A 21420-nucleotide genomic window follows, 5' to 3' on the forward strand; every position below is an offset into this window, starting at 1 on the left:
GACACTAAGTTAAACTCTCATAATTAGATTTAGACTTAGACATCGATAGACATTAGTATTTACAGCATTTGGATTGACACTTTTATTCTTTATTGTTATAGACAAATTAGTTGAATCAGAAATTTTAGGTGAAGAGGCTCTTGATCTTAAGGTCGAAAATGTTGACGCCTTTAAATTAAAACAGCTTGAATTAAAACATAAACTTAAATTAAAAGAACTGGAAATGAAGGAGACGGAGAAAATAAAAGAAATTGAAATGAAGGAAAGATTGGAAATGGATAAAAAAGAAAAAGAAGATGAATATAAATTAAAAGAACTTGAAATGAGAGAAAGGCTAGAGATGGAGAAAACCAAGGAAAAACCAGATAAACTTAAATTAAAACAGGCAGAACTTGAGATGAGAGACAGGATTGAGATGGAGAAAATGAAAATTGAGATTGGCAAAGAAGAAAACAACACTAAAGTTCAGTCGAAATCAGATGTTTTTGATGCAGCAAAAAATATACGTTTGGTTCCCAAATTTTGTGAAAAAACAGTCGATAATATTTTCCACAGTTTGAGAAAATTGCTAACAATTTGAAATGGCCAATGCCGTATTGGACTACGATGCTGCAAAGTGTTTTTGAGGGAAAAGCCGCTGAAATATACTCCGCACTTCCATCGGAAAAAAGTTCTGATTATGACACGGTAAAACAGGAAGTTTTGAAAGCTTATGAACTAGTACCAGAAGCATATAGACAGAAGTTTAGATCATATAAAAAGTTTGATTCACAAACCTATGTGGAATTTGCTCGGGAAAAAGAAGATCTATTTAATAAATGGCTTACGTCAAAGAAAACAGATAACAATTTTAATAACCTAAGACAATTGATGTTATTAGAAGAGTTCAAACAATGTGTTCATTTAGACTTAAAAACACATTTAGACGACAAAACTGTTGAGTCAATACATGATGCAGCTGTTATATCAGATAATTATACTCTTTCACATAAAAGAAGTCTCAAGGGTCAAAATGTTAATACTTCCAGTGGAAACTACAAAAATCAAAGCACTGAGCGTACTGATAGTAAGCCTGTTGCACAGAATAAGAGTCAGTCCAGTTATAATATGTCTAGTCCAAAATTTGATACTTATGAGAAGAAGTCACTGATTTGTACTTATTGTAAGAAGAATGGTCACCTGATGGCTGATTGTTTTAGACTCCAGAAGAAGAATGAACGAGATAATAAGCCGAAGACCAGTGCTTGTACGACACCTTATGTTACCAGTACATTGGAATGTCCTGCGCGTCAGGCATTTAAGTCCAGTTTTTGTGATTACATGGAGGAATATAAACTCTTTATGTCTGATGGGTTTGTTTCTATTGTTGATGATACCACTCTTCAGCCTATTAAGATTTTACGGGACACTGGAGCTTCTCAGTTTTTATTCTTAGAAGGTGTGTTGCCTTTGTCCGTGAAGACTTCTGTTGGTGCCTCCGTTTTGTTACAAGGTGTAGAGTTAGGTTGTATAGATGTTCCTCTCCATCGTATTTATCTGAAGTCAGATTTGATAACTGGACCAGTTATTGTGGGTGTTCGTCCTAATCTCCCTGTTGAGGGTGTTACATTATTGCTAGGAAATGATCTAGCTAGGAACAAAGTGGTTGCTGAACCAATTGTTACCAGTGAACCGATGGTGGATGTTAAATCACCTGAAGATAATGCTGAATTGTACTCAGCTTGTGTTGTTACTAGGGCGATGGCTAGAAAACAACAAGATTAGAATTTGCAAGAAGACAAGTTTGATTACATGGACCTTTCTGACACTTTCCTAGGTGGCATTGAAGGTCCTGGTAGCTCAGAAAAGGCCATTATAAAACCACCGTGTGTTAACAAGAATGTTATCATACCATGGCCAGATGTAAACAGCCATTCATGAGACCGAAAGAATTTACTCGAAGAACAACATAAAGACCCTGAGGTTCTTCAGCTCAGCCAGAGGGCTCAACCACAGGAGGAAGCAGACAAAGTGGCCGAATGCTATTACCATCAAGACAGTATTTTAATGAGGAAGTGGAGGCCTCCTGATGCTACCCCAGAGGAGGAATGGAGAGTGCTATACAAAGTGGTGGTGCCTAAAGTTTATAGACAAGAACTTATTGGTCTTGCCCATGACACCCCCTTGGCTGGACACTTAAGAATAAGGAAGACTTGCCTAAAAATCTTGCAGCATTTCTATTGGCCAAGAATACTGCAAATCATGTCATATATGCCAGGTTGTTGGTAAGCCTAACCAGAAAATATCACCAGCACCTCTTCTGCCTATTCCAGCCTTTGGCGAACCTTTCAGCAGAGTTCTAATTGACTGCGTTGGACCTTTACCAAAGACCAAGACTGGAAATGCGTATTTATTGACGATCATGTATACATCTACTCGCTTTCCAGAAGCTATTCCGCTCAGAAATATCAAGACACCTACTATCGTCAAAGTTTTAATCAAATTTTTCACGTTAGTAGGGCTTCCCAAGTCTATACAGTCCGACTAGGGACCAAACTTCATGTCAGGTTTATTTCAGCAAGTCGTGTACCAGTTAGGGATTGCTCAGTACAGATCAAGTGCTTACCATCCAGAATCTCAAGGTGCCTTAGAACGTTTTCATCAAACATTGAAGAACATGATTAGAACTTTTTGTCTTCAATTTGACAGAGACTGGGATGATGGAGTTCATTTTCTACTTTTTGCGGTCCGAGAGGCTGTTCAAGAATCCCTTGGATTTAGTCCCTTTGAATTGATGTTTGGTCATACTGTAAGGGGACCGTTAAAATTGATTAAGGAAAAGTGGCTTACTGAACATACTGACTTGAATCTTTTAGACTATGTATCTAGATTTAAAGAAAAACTGTATACTGCTTGTCAAATTGCTCAGAAAAAATAAAAAAAACAAAACAAGATGAAAATTGGTATTATAAAGATGCCAGGGACAGAGTTTTTTAGCCTGGTGATAAGGTACTTATATTTTTGCCAGTCCCTGGACATCCTTTACAGGATCAATATTGTGGTCCTTATACAATAGAGAGTAAAATTAATGATTTGAATTCTGTTGTAAAAACTCCTGGTCGTCGCAAACAAAATAGAGTGTGTCATATTAATATGTTAAAACCATATTTTGAGCTTACTCATGAATGTGAGAGTAAACCTGTTGCCACTTTAGGCATGGTTAAATTAGAGAACAATATCATGACAAACCAGATGTAATTGAACCACCTTTCAATTCTAAAACTATGGAAAAGACAGTAAGATTGAAAAATTCAGAAATTTTGTCAAATTTAGATTCAAAACTTGCACATCTGTATCAAAGAGACGAAATAAAAGCTTTAGTATTTTCTTTTAAAAATCTTTTTCCAGATGTGCCAAACAATACCACTGCTGTTTGTCATGATGTTCATGTAGGAGATGCTTCTCCAATTAAGCAACATCCTTACCGACTCAATCCACTCAAACTTGAAGTTATGAGAAAAGAAATTAAATATATGCTAGACAATGATATTATTGAGCCGAGTAACAGTGAATGGAGCTTTCCTTGTCTCCTTGTGCAGAAACCAGGTAAAACCTTTCGTTTTGTGACTGATTTCAGAAAAGTAAATTCAGTCTCAAAATCTGATTCCTATCCGATTCCAAGGATAGACGATTGTATTGACAATATTGGTCAGGCAAAATTTGTGAGCAAATTTGATTTGTTGAAAGGTTATTGGCAAGTTCCATTGACACAGAGAGCTCGTGAAATATCAGCTTTTGTTACACCAGATGGCTTATTTCAGTATACTGTAATGTCGTTTGGCATGAAAAGTGATCCAGCTACATTTCAAAGAATGATCAATAATGTTATAAAAGATTTAGACTGTTGTTATGCTTATATTGATGATCTTATTGTGTGTAGTGATAGCTGGAAACAGCATTTAACACATTTGTATGATACTTTTGATCGATTGTCAAAATCAAATTTGACTGTTAATCTCGGTAAAAGTGAATTTTGTCAGGCCACTGTTGATTATTTAGGGCATACAGTTGGACAAGGTCAAGTGAAACCTATTATGGCTAAAGTGGAAGCTATTTCCAATTTCCTCCTCCTACAAATAGAAAACAACTTATGAGATATTTAGGCATGATTGGATTTTACAGGAAATTCTGTTCAAATTTTGCTACTGTTGTTCAACCATTAACTCATCTTTTACGGAAAGATTCAAAATTTATCTGGAGCGAAAATTGTCAAAAAGCTTTTGAAAATAGCAAATCACTTTTAATAAATAGTCCGGTTCTGATTACTCCAGACTTTGAAAAGCAATTTAAACTTGCCGTTAATGCAAGCGATATAGGAATAGGAGCTGTTTTATATCAAGAGACAGATGATAATGTTGAGAAACCTATATCATATTTTTCTAAGAAATTAGATAAACATCAGAAAATTATTCAACTATTGAAAAAGAGTGTTTTGCAATGTTGTCAGCACTTCAACATTTTGATGTATATTTGAATCCAACTGTGCATCCTATTCTTGTTTATACTGATCAGAATCCTCTCACCTTCATGCATAAAATGAGAAACAAGAATCAGAGGTTAACTAGATGGAGTTTATTGTTACAAGAATATGATGTAATTGTAAAACATATTAAGGGTAGAGATAATGTAATAGCAGATGCTTTATCTAGAGCTTATTAAATCACTTTGTATATACTATGTTTTTTTGTTCATATTATTCATGATAAATTGTTGTTACACTAAAACTTCTTTTAAGGGGGGAGGCGTTATAATATTGTAATTATTGTATTTATTTACGTTGGCCTAATTTGTGTTGTATGGCCTGATAGTTGTTTACCAAATAATTATATAACTGTGCAGTTTAGAATTCACTGGAACAATCACAGATACTTATGGAATGATTGGAACTTTCTATTTGACGATTCTAAAATGATCCTTATAAAAGATGCGTAATTTAAACTTCTACATTTTTCCAGAAACTTCCGTTATACTTCTCTAGAACTTTCCATTTATAGAATGTTCTAGAGATTTCCGTGACAACTATATATATACAGACACTAAAGTTAAACTCTCATAATTAGATTTAGACTTAGACATCGATAGACATTAGTATTTACAGCATTTGGATTGACACTTTTATTCTACAAACAACATCATACTGGATTGTGACCCTAGTAGTGAACGTAATATTCAGATTGGATTACGAAAGATTTCCGTATACAGATAAAGGTAAAAGATTGGACTCATATTTTGACAGTTAAGTTGACAGTACTGTTTGTGTAATACTTTTTGTAAACTTTTGTATATTAAATATTGTTAAATTTCACTATTGATTTGTGTCTTTTGTTGGCTACAATTTATAGGCGATTTCTGGCCGTAACACTATGATAATGTTTGGTTTGTTTACACATCGTTGTCAATATAATAGAATCAGATGCGACAGGATGAAAACAGGACACATACTGATCGCAATAACAAGCCAACTCTTATTCAATATATCTCCTTCATTTCTTCGTTTGAAGATTTTGTTAATTGACATTTATATATTGCTTATACACTTTTGCAGCTAATTGCCATTATAGGTGAGAAGCATCAAAACTTGAGCTTCTCTTTCATCACTATTCTAATATTTGATACAATCTTGCTTTACGTTTACATTAGCCTAATACTAATTAGCTAATTAACTGGATAAATAATTTGTTTTAGATAGATCTAAAGAATTTCATTAGGTATTCATAAGGATTTGTAAAGTCATTATTGAAAGAAGGATTTGGAAAGTGTAAATTACCTAATGTAATGATTTCTCTACGACAAAACGCTATGTGTCTTTCTTTTTTAATATTTTCATTGAAATAGACTGCTTTTGTGAATAACAGTTTGATAACATAAACTTCTAGCTTTTTGTATTATCTCCGTCTTACCATCAAGTATTAGGAAAGCCGTAAACAAAATGATAAAATATTTTATTCTTTTCTAATTTGTTTTCGTGTGTTGTTTTTGTTGGGTTTTTTTTGGTTTTTGTAGAGATACTTCTTTTTTATTCAAAACTGTCGTCAATTGGTAATATTTCCTTTCGAAGTATCCTAATCCTTCAGGCAGATCGATTTGATATCTATCGGATAAGTCTACTCTTAAAGGAGATTAGATTACCTAACTTAAAATGACTTCATGGTTCAGCTAGCAAGCAAGCTAACCAAAATATTCTACTACCGATAGCATTTTTGTACTTCATCTATTATTTGAACTGTTAAAACAGAAAAAGAAAAAACTTTATTGTGCCTTTATTGATTTTGCAAAGGCCTTTAGTTTAAACATATTTATTTATAGTGGATTGGGAAACAAGTTTTGCAACTTATATTAATCCCTTTCCACTTTGCGGGTGCGAGTGCTGCCTTGTAGCGGCATTAGCCTACTCTTTTTCGAAATCTACAAGGGTGTCTTTAACGTGCAAGAGATATGGCTCTCTCTTAACACGGGTCAGCCATTTATCGTCCCCTTCCGACGGACTATCATCGTTTCCTTAAGACCATACTCGCAAATGGTGTCAAGGGAGAGCCGAAAATTGAGTTCCTGAAATTTTCATCCCAAACGGGAATCGAACCAGGAACCTTTGTGTTAGTAGTCCGATGCTCTAACCTCTACACCACGGCTCTCACAAAGGCCTTTGATACTGTTTGGCATGCAGGACTTTGGTCAAAATTACTTAAATACTCTGTGAATGGTAAAATGTTTAATACTATTACAAATATGTACAGTAACATAAAATCTAGAATTTGTTATAGTAATGAATTTTCTGAATTTTTCCCATGTAATGTTGGTGTTAGGCAAGGGGAAAATTTATCTCCTATACTTTTTTCTTTATATGTAAATGATCTAGAAAATTTTCTAATAGAAAAGAACATAGATGGTTTAAAATCTCTATCAGATGAATTAGAAACTGAACTAGATTGTTATCTTAAACTTTTTATTATATTATATGCAGACGATACAGTCTTGTTATCAGAGTCTCAGGTTGTCTTACAAAAGCAACTGGATACTTTATTTGAATACTGTAAATTGTGGAAACTGAAAGTGAATGTACAAAAAAGTAAAATTGTATTTTTTTCTAAAGGTAGACCAACTTATAATATTAAGTTTAATTATGAAGATATTGTACTAGAAATTGTTAATGAGTTTACTTATCTAGGTGTCTTATTCAGTAGAACAGGAAGTTTTTTAAAGGCTAAAAAAGCGCAAGCAAATAAAGCAATGTGTGCTATGTACGACGTTATCAAAAAAGGCAGATTGCACAATCTTTCTATTGAATGACAAATTGAATTATTTGATAAGATTGTTAAACTTATTTTAATTTATGGGAGTGAAGTCAGGGGTTTTGGTAATAATTCGGTTATAGAAAGGGTTCATATGAAATTCTGCAAACTTTTGCTTAAGGTTAAAAATTCTACACCTAATTTCATGATATACGGAGAATTGGACAGATATCCTTTGGAGAGTGATATAAAACTCCGTATAATTAACTACTGGACTAAATTGTTGTCTGGAAAACAAGAAAAACTTCCTGCAATACTATACAAGTACTCATTGTATAAATATAAAAATGATACTACTTGGTTGAAACATGTTAAATCCATTCTTGATGAATCTGGTTTATCATTTGTGTGGGATACCCAATATTTTGTAAACGATACATGGCTATATACTATTGTTAAACAAAATCTTGTTGATCAATTTAAACAGAAATGACACACTATAAACGTGCAAGAATCGCCAAAAGCTATAAACTACCGTATGTATAAAGAAAACAGTGAATTTGAATATTATTTTAAACATTTAGATGATAGAAATATTATTACATTAATATGTAGATTGAGAACAGGAAGTCATAGATTTCCTATTGAGACTGGTAGATGTCAAAACGTTGCAAGAGAAAATAGAAAATGCTTACTTTGTATTTCTGGCGACATCGGAGATGAATTTCATTATATTTTTATGTGTTCTGTATTCAATGATAACGTAAACAGTGTTTGAGAAAAAAATATAGAAATCAACCAAATGCATTGAAATTTAATGATCTGATCTTAATAACTTGTGCAAATATATAAGACTTGTAAATATTCATTTAGGCTCTCCTGGGTAATTCATGTACTTGATAGAATTTAGTATAATATGTATATCGTAATATATGATATGTACCTCCTCTTGCTTTCGTATATTTTTTGTATGTCTGTACATATACACTATGTAATTATTGTGTGTATCTCTATACCATTGTAATTTGGTTTGTTGAGAAATAAAGATATATAAACCAAAGATATTACCTTTGTCTACAAATTAAATGCAATCAGCTGTAAATTTATGGCAAGTTTGGGTTCTAGATCTCAAAAGAAAGTATTATTTGTAAAATTTGATACAATTCAGGAACCTCTGGCCTTTGTTAGTCTAATGGGTTTTTTTTTTCTTTCTTTCTGCTTATTTATATGTTTTGGAGTTAAATAGTCTGAAACAAAGTATTAACTGATTTCTACAGATATTTAATTTTAGTTTAAACATATTTTATTTACTCAAAGTAAAATGGATTGGACACAAGTAAGCCATACTTATGAAGTCCGCTCCGAATGACAATAATTTACATGTACAATACAATATTAATATGAGCATTCAATATCAAAATAAACAATATTTTACGAGTCTATCAATGGAGAAAAAAAAATGAAACAGAAGTAGATGTAAACATTGAAAACGTTGATGATGATGATGATGATGTCGTGGATTTACCGTAAATACATTTTCTACATAACAAGAAATCTCTCAGACCTTTTGATAAATTCGAATACGTGTTTGAATATATTCACATTTTGTTCATACGAGAGATTCGGATTACCAGATGTAAGTAACTTAACATTTAATATAATGTCATCAGGAAGCCATCTTAGATTATTCATCAGAATTTCTCTCTGGTGTATATATAAAGAGCAGTCGAAAAGGAAATGGTGTACAGTCTCAATGTTCACCATTTCCTTTTCGACTGCTCTTTATACATACACCAGAGAGAAATTCTGATGAATAATCTAAGATGGCTTCCTGATGACCTTATATTAAATGTTAAGTTACTTACATCTGGTAATCCGAATCTCTCGTATGAACAAAATGTGAATATAGATATTTAACTATATTGGTCATAAGATTTAGTTTGATAAATGTACAGCCAGAACTGCCGGGTTTTTTTTTTGTATACTAAAATCATGAAAAAATGGAAAAAAATAATTATTTCCAAAGAAATATTACACAAACTCTAAACACCGTGACTCATGTGACGAAGTTATCCAAGATGTTTGCGTTTATTTTTTCAAACCAAAAAGTGAATTGTGTCTTTCCATCGAATAGAAAAGTCCAAGAAACAAAAATGTCAAGTAAATGGCTAAAATGTCGACCCTATTTATATATAAAAGTACTAGTAGCATGAAGTTATTTTCTATTACACATTTAAATTGACTATGCGAGAGAAAAAAATCACCGTGGGATCAAATATGTATTGTATTCCATTAAGTCAGTAGGTGGTCTATTTAAGCAAGGATAAATGTTTGTTCTTATTCCATATATCTTCATTTTCTAGTGGCAGTCCAAATTTCACCGACCTACAATCTGGACTCCTATTGCATGAACTACCTTTAGAGTGTACTTGTTAATTTGTTTTTGTCCTGAACAGGCTTGAAATAATAGCCACTGGACGTTCAGCAACCTATAATTGATTAATCAATCATAAGAAAACAAGGAGAAAGAAAATATTTTCCTTTGAACGCATTTTACATTAAGACAAAGATCTTTTTAAACTCTTCTTGAAATAATAATGTACCTGATGACAAAGACAATCACTTTACCATGACACAACTATAGATTTGATATTTTGGTTATTTAAATAGAAATAATAAATATAAACGTGACTTAGATACAAAAAAGGTACAAATAAAAAATATTGTTACTAAAGGAGCCTCCTAGATGTTACCTTGATAATTATCGTTAAAAAGTAAAAGTAGTTATTAAACTCCGTTGAAAATCAATGTGATGTATAGTCAGTATCAAGACATTGCGTAGGTTCAACTAGCGAACAGGTGGGATTAAAACAGATTTTGTTTACCTGTCAAATCAAAATGTTTAGAAAGTGTTGTTTTAAAAGTATATCAAATAATTTTCTATTAAATAGAAAATAAGTGAACTAGAAAGTTTATCTTTAATAGCATTAAAGTCAGTGAAACGTTTACTTTAATCAACATACCTACGAAAAGTTTTTAATATTTTTTTGGGATTAACTTCATAAGACGGAATTAAATTGATGCTAGTAATGGACATTCATACTTTCATCATATTCATACTTCTTGGTGAGTACAATTGCAATTTTTATACATATTTTGGTGAAAATAATATCAATTAGATCTAGTGAACAATGCATGAAGTTAAAATGAATATCTACTTTCTTTCATTTAAATTGTATCCACCGTTCTGCTATACATACGTTTCCTCTTTTTACCTAATTATTTTTCATTGTTTTTTCATCTTTAATTCTGAGTTTTCAATTCGATTCAACGGAGATAAAAAGGGGAGTCAGTTTTCGTCATGATACATTTTTCCTTTGCCGTATCAAGTTGATTTTTATTGTTGTCAGGACCTTTTATAGCTAACTAAACGGTATGGGTTTTCACATAGTTAAAGGCCGTACAGTTGCCTTTATTCGCTTACATCAACTCAATTTGACACTGGTAAATAGTTATCGCGTTGGCAAGCTTACCACATACCCTCGATTCTATATATATTGTTTCATGATTGTAAAAAATAAAAAAAAACTTTCGTAATGACGTTACTTTCACACACTACTGTAGTGCATGTATTTATTATAATGTTTAAGCGACTGTCATACAAGTGAAAGGTTAAGCTAGCTATACAACCAAATCGAAATTTTGTATTTGCGCCAGAGTTATAATCCTGGTACTTTTAATAACTAATTATTGTAACTTTAAATTGCTTTCTGGTATATTCCGCTACTTAAACTCGTAACTGCCTGTCCGGGGGGAAAAACGAATAAAACACTCAAAAATAAAAAATATGTAACATGATTGCAATAACAAAGCATATCTAGGACGAACCCCATACACTGAAAGACATTATACTCTTGATACAAGGGAAGGCTACTTTTACTAGATAACAATTTTGTTCGCTTTGGGGATTCCGTATATCGTCAGATCATCGGAATTCCAATGGGGACTAACTGTGCACCACTTATTGCGGACCTCTTTTTGTATTGTTATGAGTTACAATTTATGACAAAAATAAGCAAAGACCCATCAAAACAACATCTGATAAACAAATTTAATAATACTTTTAGATATTTGGATGATATTTTGGCTCTTAATAATGACGACTTCAGTATGTATATTAATGAAATTTATCCTGCTGAACTTACTTTAAATAAAGCTAATACTAATAATGACCACTGCCCTTTCCTCGGTCTTGATATCTATATCACTAACGGAAAGCTGAATACTAAAATTTATGATAAAATGGATGATTTTTCATTTCCTATCGTTAATTATCCGTTTTTAGATGGTGACGTTCCCTTGTCACCATCTTACGGTGTTTATATATCTCAACTTGTACGATTCGCTCGTGTTTGTAACAATGTTTTAGATTTTAACGAGAGAAATTTATGTATTACTGAAAAATTATTACACCAGGGTTTTCGATATCACAAACTAGTCAAATCATTTACTAAATTTTATCATCGGTATAAAGACATCATTCGTAAATATAGCTCAACGTGCAGACTTTTTATACGTTCAGGTATTTCACATCCAATTTTTTATGGACATATTCTTTATAAAGCACAAAGGTGTCAGTATTCGCCTCAGAAACTTACAAAACCTTTAAATAGACTGATTAAGAAGGGATATAATTACGATACTGTTGTCAAGTCATTAAAGATTGCATATTTTGGCGTTAATATTGAGTCACTGATAAGGTCTTTGCGTCGGAACTAAAGACATTTATTCTAAAAACAGTTGTTGGCATGACACGGGTTATGTTCTTCTCATATATGTTATGATGGTATGATACTAAACACCTAACGGGAAGGATTGTGCCTGATGTTCATATGATGAAATCATAATCTTTCAGTCAGTTTAATTGAAGTATGGAGCTGGCATGTCAGTTAACTGCTAGTAGTCTGTTGTTATTTATGTATTATTGTCATTTTGTTTATTTTCTTTGGTTACATCTTCTGACATCAGACTCGGAGTTCTCTTGAACTGAATTTTAATGTGCGTATTGTTATGCGTTTATTTTTCTACATTGGTTAGAGGTATAGGGGGAGGGTTGAGATCTCACAAACATGTTTAACCCCGCCGCATTTTTGCGCCTTTCCCAAGTCAGGAGCCTCTGGCCTTTGTTAGTCTTGTATTATTTTAATTTTAGTTTCTTGTGTACAATTTGGAAATTAGTATGGCGTTCATTATCACTGAACTAGTATATATTTGTTTAGGGGCCAGCTGAAGGACGCCTCCGGGTGCGGGAATTTCTCGCTACATTGAAGACCTGTTGGTGACCTTCTGCTGTTTTTTTATTTGGTCGGGTTGTTGTCTCTTTGACACATTCCCCATTTCCATTCTCAATTTTACTGTATAATTATATATATAAACACAATTAAGCACTTAGAGGTTTTCAAAAAATAATATATGCCATATAGAAATAGTTTATAGATTCAAAGAACAATTATGGTTTACTGCAGGTTATAACAAATACTTGTAAATTAGCATTTGATATGTCACTGAGGATAAGTAATTGATTCAACAGTGTTAATGAAATCTAGTCCTTTGTTTTTAATAATGACAATGAACCCTTGATTTATAAAAAGTCTAGAATAATAAAATATGATATGAAAAGTTTGTGTAAATGAAATTAGAATTAAATAACTGAAAAAAATAAAATGTTGTTAAAACAAATTGCCTGTGACCCCATTCTGATTGGACGTGACTGTGAGGAAGACCAATGATAACCATCATTCTATATACAAATCACCTTTGGTGTTGTTGGTTGTTTTTGTTTTTTTGTTTTTATTTTTTGTTGTTTAATGAATCACTAGTGGAATATCTACCTTTCAACATAAAATATACCATCCATTATCTATAGATAATATTAAACCCATGTTAAAATAAATCAATTACAGGTGTTGTACAGACTACGATTGCAACGCCACCCATTTATAGTATTGCACTAGAGGAGAGTCTGAGGACCGAGTTATTTACGAGCTACACAGCACAACAAAGACCAGACAAAAAAGTCCGAGTTGGCATAAGATTTCATCTTTTAACAGTAAACGATTTGGTATGTCATTTCTAACTTTATGGACAGTGTTTGAGTATCAGGTAAGTAGGTGGATGGTCTCATGGTCTTTTATGAAACGTTGCATGCAAACTTGGGAACAATGTTCGACTCTGCATATGCAATGTTAATCTTTCTGTAATAAATCTTTTTTCTTAAGAAAATAGAAGTACAAACAAAATACACATACTTATCGCCTTAAACATGTTAAAGTTCAGTAAAAATAATATTATTTAAATGTTGCGAAATCCTGACCTACAATTTTTTTTAAATAATATGATACTGCTACTGAAATTTCAGCTTTATTGAAAAGAGAACATCGAGCTCATTATCTTCGTTGATATAGTTAAGACTTCTTCACCGCATGAACAAACACACAGAAAAGGAAAATGTAAGCGGGATGTCGTGACTTAATTGTGTTTCGGCATCTTATTTTTCAACAATTATACATTGTATATATAAACTCTTGCATGGTATAACTTATATATAAAGCAAACACAAGTTCGTTGACCCTCTTTGAAATTTTTATCAATAAAGCGGAAATATTTGTCGCAATAGATAACGTTTTAAAAGGATTTGTAGGACATCTTTTGAGAAAAAGCAAATTAAAGTCAAATTGATTATTACTTTTTTTATTTGGGATATATACATTAATCCAATACATCTCCTAATTATTCATATATTCATTTTGCTTTATTCCCAAAAAGGAAAAGAATCACTAGAACATTGTTTTAGATAATATATGCAGTTCTACTTGCTCTAGTAGCTTGCAACAAATTCGTTAGATCGCCCATTTTTTGTAACTGTAATCTCGTGAAGTAAATAAAACCACCATGTTTACTCCATTATATAGCTGCTACTACTGTTTCGAAATGTGCCGATTAATATTTTGCTAAACAAAATTCTGGATGATCCTTTTACGGTCATATATATCTATGTGTACTCAGTGCAATGACATTGCCCTGAATCTTTTTAATTAATTTGGTATAATCAGTAATTTTTTTGGTTTAAATTCTTAGCTTTCTTTAACATCGATATATTTGGACGATTAAACATACTTTTTTTATCAAAATTTGTGTTTCTTTTTACTGAAATCTATTAACAATTCATAATATAATGAAACTCATCTCCAACATCTTTTGAGTTGCACGTCTTTCTCTCTGAATATTGGTTAATCTTCCTATCTCAAGGGGGTAATTCATGGTTAATAATTCTTAATTTGTATAATGTGTAAATATCACAAAATTCTGAATTATCAAAATAGTTATCAAAGCCAAAAGTATCCTTAAAAATTCGATAATTTAATGTCTTCGAACATGCTTGCACATATGTAAACCATGTTTGTTGAAACTGATCTTTCTTATTGTATGATTTAACCAAATGTCACTGATACAAGTTTAATATAACCACACGAAAGATAATCCTGTATCATAAATAGAGTATGAATAAATGTATATTTTTATCCTAAATTTCAGAATATAAAAGATCAGACATTGTCATTATCTGGATACTTGACCATCGTAAGTCTTTACGTTCATTGTATTATTACTACTAATCCTGATATTTCGAAGGAAAAAACATACAATTTTTATTATTTGAATACTATGTAACAAGTACTGAAGATGCTAGCTATATGCTTCAAATTAATAAAATGTGGGGATATTTATTTTTTGGAAAGAGAAGGTTGGGTTAATACTTCAATGGAATATTGAGTATGAATAAATCTAAATGATCGTAAACGTCAATTAGACAGAACCCCAACGATACTATATATTACAATAGACATCTTGGAGTTAGAGAAACAAGTGGTCAAGCAGTTTATATGATCTTTATCTTCGTTTAGTATATATGTTAATTAGTTCGTTTAAGAATGTTGCCTCATATTTTTATGAAAAAGAGACATATAAACTTGCACATTGATATCCAATGGTTTTCTGATATAAACATTAAATAGAATGAAATTCAAAGCAGTGTGGCTGTGGCTATTGATTGACAGCTTAAATTCATCCATTGACTGGGACAATTTACGTGAACGTTTGTCTGTAACGACCACTGTTCACGACGTACCTACGATAGACATTTAAACTGTGGGGTCACCAAAGGTTTCTAAACGTCTTTAATAATAAAACATTTCGAAAAATTAATCAGGACTAATCTTTATGTTTTGATTTATATAATTGATATAAATCAAAACATCGTGTTATTTCTGATTAATTTTTCGAATTACTTTATTTAGGTGTTGAGAACCTTTGGTGACCCCATAGTTTAAGTCTTTTAAAAGTGCATAGTGAGCAGTGGTCGTTACATACACTCGTTCACCTAAATTGTCCTAGTCAATGGATGAATTTAATATGTCAATCAATGGCAACAGCCACACTGTTTTGAATTTCATTCTAATCCCACATTTATTCTATATGGAAGCATTTGAATGGATCCACATGACAAGAAAATATGACATGTGTGATAGTTCCAATCAGACATTGTTTTAACACATTACAAACTATTTGTTTACTTAGGATTGGTGGGATTCCAGATTACAATGGAAGAACACAAGCAGTACGTCACAGGATTATACAAGCATCAATTTTCTATTTGCCACAGAAGAGCATGTTTGGAGACCAGCAATTATTATAGAAAATGGGTAAGTGATTTGTTAAACAACCGTTCCATGAATGTATGTTTTCTTAAATTTTGTCAACTTATTTCTTCAGAGGTCCCCCTCCCCCTTCTTAAAAAATGGTTGATTATATAGGGAACCAATGAAGCATGACCGGAACGGTCCCTCTCTTAGGCAGGCAGTGGACACCTAGCTATTAATAAAACTTTCTGGATCCGCCACTGGTCGATTTTTTTTCAGAGGCAGTGTCGTATGGTCAACTTAAAAAAAAAGTAGTATGTATATGTTTTATTAAGGGTCATTGTATTTTAACTACATGAGTTTTTATCATTTAAATAGGGTTGATGGGATTTCTGTTATCAGCGACACCGCTGTGCCAATGAGGATAGCACAGGATGGTAGAGTTATATGGAACCCAGCTGGAGTATACAAAATTAATTGTGAGTCGGATACCAAGTATTATCCTATGGACACACAAGGATGCTATTTGAAAGTCAGTGCATGGGCATATACTCAAGCTGAAATAGAACTGTATTTCAAAGTAGAGCCTGTTGATATAAGCTTTTATGCTGAAAATGGAGAATGGGATTTACTCTCAGCAGAAAGTTTTAAAGCTGAAGCACAAACTCGAGATGGTGATTCATTCTCTTCAGTGTTTTTCTTGATCAGACTTCAGCGACGTCTTTTGTTTCATGTTGTTAACACTTTGTTTCCAGTAGCTCTGATGGCCATTCTGATAGCGTTTGTGTTCAAACTGCCAGTTGATTCTGGTGAAAAGATTGGGTTTTCTTTAACTGTTCTGTTATCATATGCAGTTTATCTTACGCTGATTTCGGACAATATTCCCAGTACATCAAACACTGTCTGCTATTTATGTAAGTAAACCAACATTCAATGTGACAATATCTTTCTATAACTGATGTTATATTTTTGCTGACACCAAATACTTTGATTAAGATTATTTCACAGTAAAAACAAATTTCCAATATGTCTACTACGTATTTAAACAGAAGATTGGGGACAGTATCCTGTTATGTGTACCACCCTTATTATCATAAATCCTCGATAATCGAGTTTCACCTTAATAGTAAACATGCATATTAAGAGTGAAAAAGTAGTATATTGGCATATATATGGTACAAATATGTGATAGATATTGAAAAATCTAGGATTTATGATAATAAGGGGAAGTGACTATGGTAAACGAAAGTCCTCTTAACAAAAAAAATACATGCAAATTTATCCAAGTGAGATCGACTCATAGTTTTGATTTCTAATACGCATATGGTGCAGCAAAATTGTACTGATAATGATATTGCAAGAAAAAATATATCGGCGATGCATTTTAACTTATTTTAAAAGCATTTAATCAAACTGATTGCTAATTGCGGTTTATGATTCTGCTTTTGTAATATTTGAAACACAAATATTAAGTCATTATTTGACATTTTGTTTAAATCGTACCTATAATTTTGAAACCAAGATTCATTAAACACGAACATGGTAAACAAAACAAGCTTTTCAAGCTAATCAGGCCGTAAGATTTCTCATTTGATTTGCTAAAAAAACATAGTTGGAGACTGTGCCATATGGGTTTTACTCATTGATGGGTACGTTAACCTTTAATTCAATAGTCCACGTCATCTGGTCTGTGGTGGACAGCTTTCTCACAAATCATAATGCTATATCTTCTTATTTTTATATTTTGAAAAATATTAAATACTGAAACCATTGCTAAACTCCAGATGATAAATTACTGGAATCTTTTTTAAAATTGTGATTTTCCTGAATTTTAGCGTTTTATGATCAATCTTAAAAACAATTTGATAATAAACGTAATTAAAACCATCAAAGTTGATCAAAGTTGATAAAAGTTGATGAAATTATGACTGCTAAAATAGGGTGTGTGGGGTAATTTCATTTGGATGATGTATTTATGTGTACTGAATTATTTATGAACTAGTAAATGTTATACTGGCTTTTGTTTATCTTATAAGTGGTTTGGGCTGCTCTGTGCCTCTAGTAATTCATTCTTATTAATTTTTCAGCGTTGTACCTGGCTTTTATATTGCTACTTGCTACTATTGCTGTCATTTTAACTACATTCGTGATAAATCTACACATGCGTACAGACGATGAAAGAATGTCAAACTCCTTAAAGAAATTCACTTCAAATTACTTAATAAAATTTGCCTGTTGGAAAAACAAGTGCTGTCATAGGAAGAACATAGTGGATCATGAAAGGTTGGACTTACAGATTTACAATATAAAAGGCACACACCTATCAGAGAACAATAATAGTCATGACAATGAGACCGAACACAAGGAAGGGTCAATAGATCTAACATGGAAGGAATTATCAGAGATTATGGACAAAGTATTTTACAATATATATATGATCCTCATTGCAATATCTACATTTGTATTATTTGTGGTAATAATATTTGGGTATAACAATCCAGACACTTCATAACACGAGTGCAATGATTGACAAAAGTATTTTTAAAAACAACATATATATGTCTTATTTCTGGAGTTACAATTCACACATATGAATACATTTTATTTATTTTTGATGAATGTTAAATATTTCTTGATAAAAATTGCTTGTTTATTACTCCTCATGATCGTACAATTGGTGTAATAAAATTTTCAATAATAAGTCCATACTTTTAGGTGTGATTGCTATTGCAAGGTGTTAACATCTTAAAGTTTGCATATTTATGGACACAAAATATGTTTCATCGCTTTGCCTTCTTTAAGTTTCAATATATAGCATGTTACCAATAGAAAGTCATTCAATAAATTATGCAGAAGGGAAATTCAAAACAGTAATAACAACATGAATGCATCAATTTGACCACCATATCTATTTAGATCCATTTCAGTCATTTAAGACCATAAATAAATTGTTACTATAGTATTATTAACCAGTTAGTATAATTATAAGCTTAACTGTCCTATCATTATAATAGGTGTCAATACATTATTTTACCCAAAATAGTCACCCCGGTCCATTATGACTTTTACCCGGTCCATTATGACTCATATCCGGCCTTGTTCCTGCAAAAATATCGGACAGATACGCCAAGAATGGCGAAGACATGCTTGATGTTTTGTCTCATGACATAATGAGGTACGAAATGCTTGCAGAGAAGGAGACGTTCGACGCTCTTACCTCCGTCCTGCAAGGGGAACAATCCCATGACGATGTCGAGCTACATGAAATCGAAGTAAACCGCTTGAACAATGACAACAACAACAATGACGAAGGTGATCCGACGGAAACACACGAGCAGCGTGACACAGGAAGCAGTAGATTTAGATCAGTTTCCAATGAGGACACAGACGAATTTCTCAGGAAAAATGTAAATAAAAACACGGACTACAAAACAAGATCAGATGTTAAAACTTTCTACACCTGGGCACAGCAAGTAGGAGAGTTTAGAGAGCTGCAGATGATTCCGTTTAAGGAACTAGATGCTATTTTAGCCCGGTTTTACTTAGGTTAGTTTAAAAGTTTTTTACTTCAACTTAAAGACTCCTAAAAAATATGTTACTATGGTAATGATTTTTGATAAAATAGATTTGTACATGCTTTAGCCAGCTTCGTGACGGCTTACGGATAGGAACATGTATACTGAATTTTTTAGTCTGTCCAATATCATTCAGGACATCTTGTTTATATTTTGTAATATCAGTCTGTCCGTCCTATACTAACTTTTGAATTTCAGCTGAAGTTACGCTTGTATGTAGGCTGAATCCTTGCAAACAGCTAGTCAGATCTTCATTGAATTTTGTACACTCATTCAAAATAAGAAAATTAAAATGAAAATTCAATACAAGTTAACAATTTCATAGCACAATTTACCGTGTGAGACATCTGTGTTTTCTTGTTGATATCAATTGATTTTTGTATGATACATGTATATTTTTTGTATTTCATGTAAATTTTGTACATACAGAGTGAGGATACAGGCTGAATGGGGTTAATGTTCACTTTTTTTATGTTTCTATTTAAAGGTGTAAGGAACAAAGTATTCTAACTGGCGCTGTTATTAATGGTGGAGTCATAAATCTAAACATATTTTCTGGGAAGAGGAAACGGGATGACTTTTCCAGCTCTCAAGAGTCTTAATAATTATCAGACAAGTTCCTAATTCAATCTGTATTTGTTGTCCTTGTTGAAAAATTTTGTTATCAGTAAATAATTAAGAAAATATACAATTCCATTTTTATTGCCTCAGAACTGGTTAATAAAAGTATTAAGAAATGGGTAATTTAATAATGGACTGGTTATATATCCTCGGTCCGTAATAACGGCCCGCGGATTACTGTAATGGCCCTCGGCGTTGCCTCGGGCCATTACAGCAATCCTTGGGCCGTTATTACAGACCTTGGATATATAACCAGCCCATTATAAAATTACCCATTTATTAATACTATACTAATAAAATTAACGGTACCAATTTTCTTGCACCAGATGCGCATTTCAACAATACATGTCTCTTCAGTGATGCTCGTGGCCAAAATATTTGAAATTCAAAGCTTATACAAAAGATGAAGAGCTATAATCCAAAAGGTCAAAAAAGTATAGCCAAATCCGTGAAAGGAAGCAGAGCTTTGCATGAGGGAGATACATTCCTTTATTTATAATAATTTATAATATTTTGTAACAGCAAATTTTAATAACACAAAACATCCGTATGTTCATGCCAGTACCGAAGTACTGGCTACTGGGCTGGTGATACCCTCGGGGACTAATAGTCCACCAGCAGAGGCATCGACCCAGTGGTAGTAATAAAATTAACGGTACCAATTTTCTTGCACCAGAATATGCGTGTATCATATGTAAATGAAGCAAGAACAAACTAATTGGGCTTTCAAAACAATACTAAACGACAAAAAGGGACAGAAGTATCAAACAAAAAAGACCAAATGATATAAACGACAATCAAAAAGAAAAACCAACATTATATTAAAAAAAGGTTAACCCTTTCGGCGCCAAAACGACAGTTTACCGCTAGCACTCCATTTTTGTCGTTTTTCAGTAGAACATACAAAGCATTAAAAACAACTTAAACGTATATAAAAAACCTCATTTGACTGCCGAAACCATATTAGGTTTAAAGAAAAATAATTGACTTTGTTTTGTTATTCAACAATAAACATAAAAGTCTCAAATTATATATTGAATTTTGGGGTTGAAAACTATATTTTTCTGAGATAATGTGCAAATTTTTACACAATCTATACTCCAATTAGACACTTTGTATGCCTTTATTTATTAAATTAACTGAATGAAATTAGCTCACATGGTTGACTGTAAAAAAAAAGTTGTTATTTTATTTTTAAATTGTAACGTTTATCTGAATGACGTCATCAAAACTGATGCTGTGTGTGACGTTTATGCGTAT

At 32.3% G+C, this 21420-nt stretch overlaps 2 protein-coding genes across 3 annotated transcripts in view; both read left to right on the forward strand.

Annotated features, from left to right (window-relative positions):
- Nucleotides 1-18895, forward strand: part of LOC134712063 (acetylcholine receptor subunit alpha-like 2) — a 37660-nt gene extending 18765 nt beyond the window's left edge. The window contains exons 1-6 of one of the 2 annotated variants that reach the window (XM_063573203.1): nt 9993-10394; nt 13232-13389; nt 14862-14906; nt 15903-16027; nt 16343-16878; nt 18052-18895. In XM_063573203.1, the coding sequence (XP_063429273.1) occupies nt 10349-10394; nt 13232-13389; nt 14862-14906; nt 15903-16027; nt 16343-16878; nt 18052-18476 (1335 nt within the window). In that variant the 5' untranslated portion in view covers nt 9993-10348 and the 3' untranslated portion in view covers nt 18477-18895. Of the gene's footprint in view, nt 1-9992; nt 10395-13231; nt 13390-14861; nt 14907-15902; nt 16028-16342; nt 16879-18051 lie in introns of those variants that run through there. The other variant, XM_063573204.1, reaches the window with a different exon arrangement.
- A 251-nt stretch (nt 18896-19146) lies between these two features.
- LOC134710936 (uncharacterized) lies at nt 19147-20049 on the forward strand. The gene is made up of 2 exons (XM_063571355.1): nt 19147-19510; nt 20027-20049. The coding sequence occupies exons 1-2, from the start codon at nt 19147-19149 to the stop codon at nt 20047-20049; spliced, it is 387 nt and encodes a 128-aa protein (XP_063427425.1).
- The last annotated feature ends 1371 nt before the right edge of the window (nt 20050-21420 follow it).

Source organism: Mytilus trossulus, chromosome 3 (assembly GCF_036588685.1).
Source record: "Mytilus trossulus isolate FHL-02 chromosome 3, PNRI_Mtr1.1.1.hap1, whole genome shotgun sequence".
NCBI classification, from domain to species: Eukaryota; Metazoa; Mollusca; class Bivalvia; order Mytilida; family Mytilidae; genus Mytilus; species Mytilus trossulus.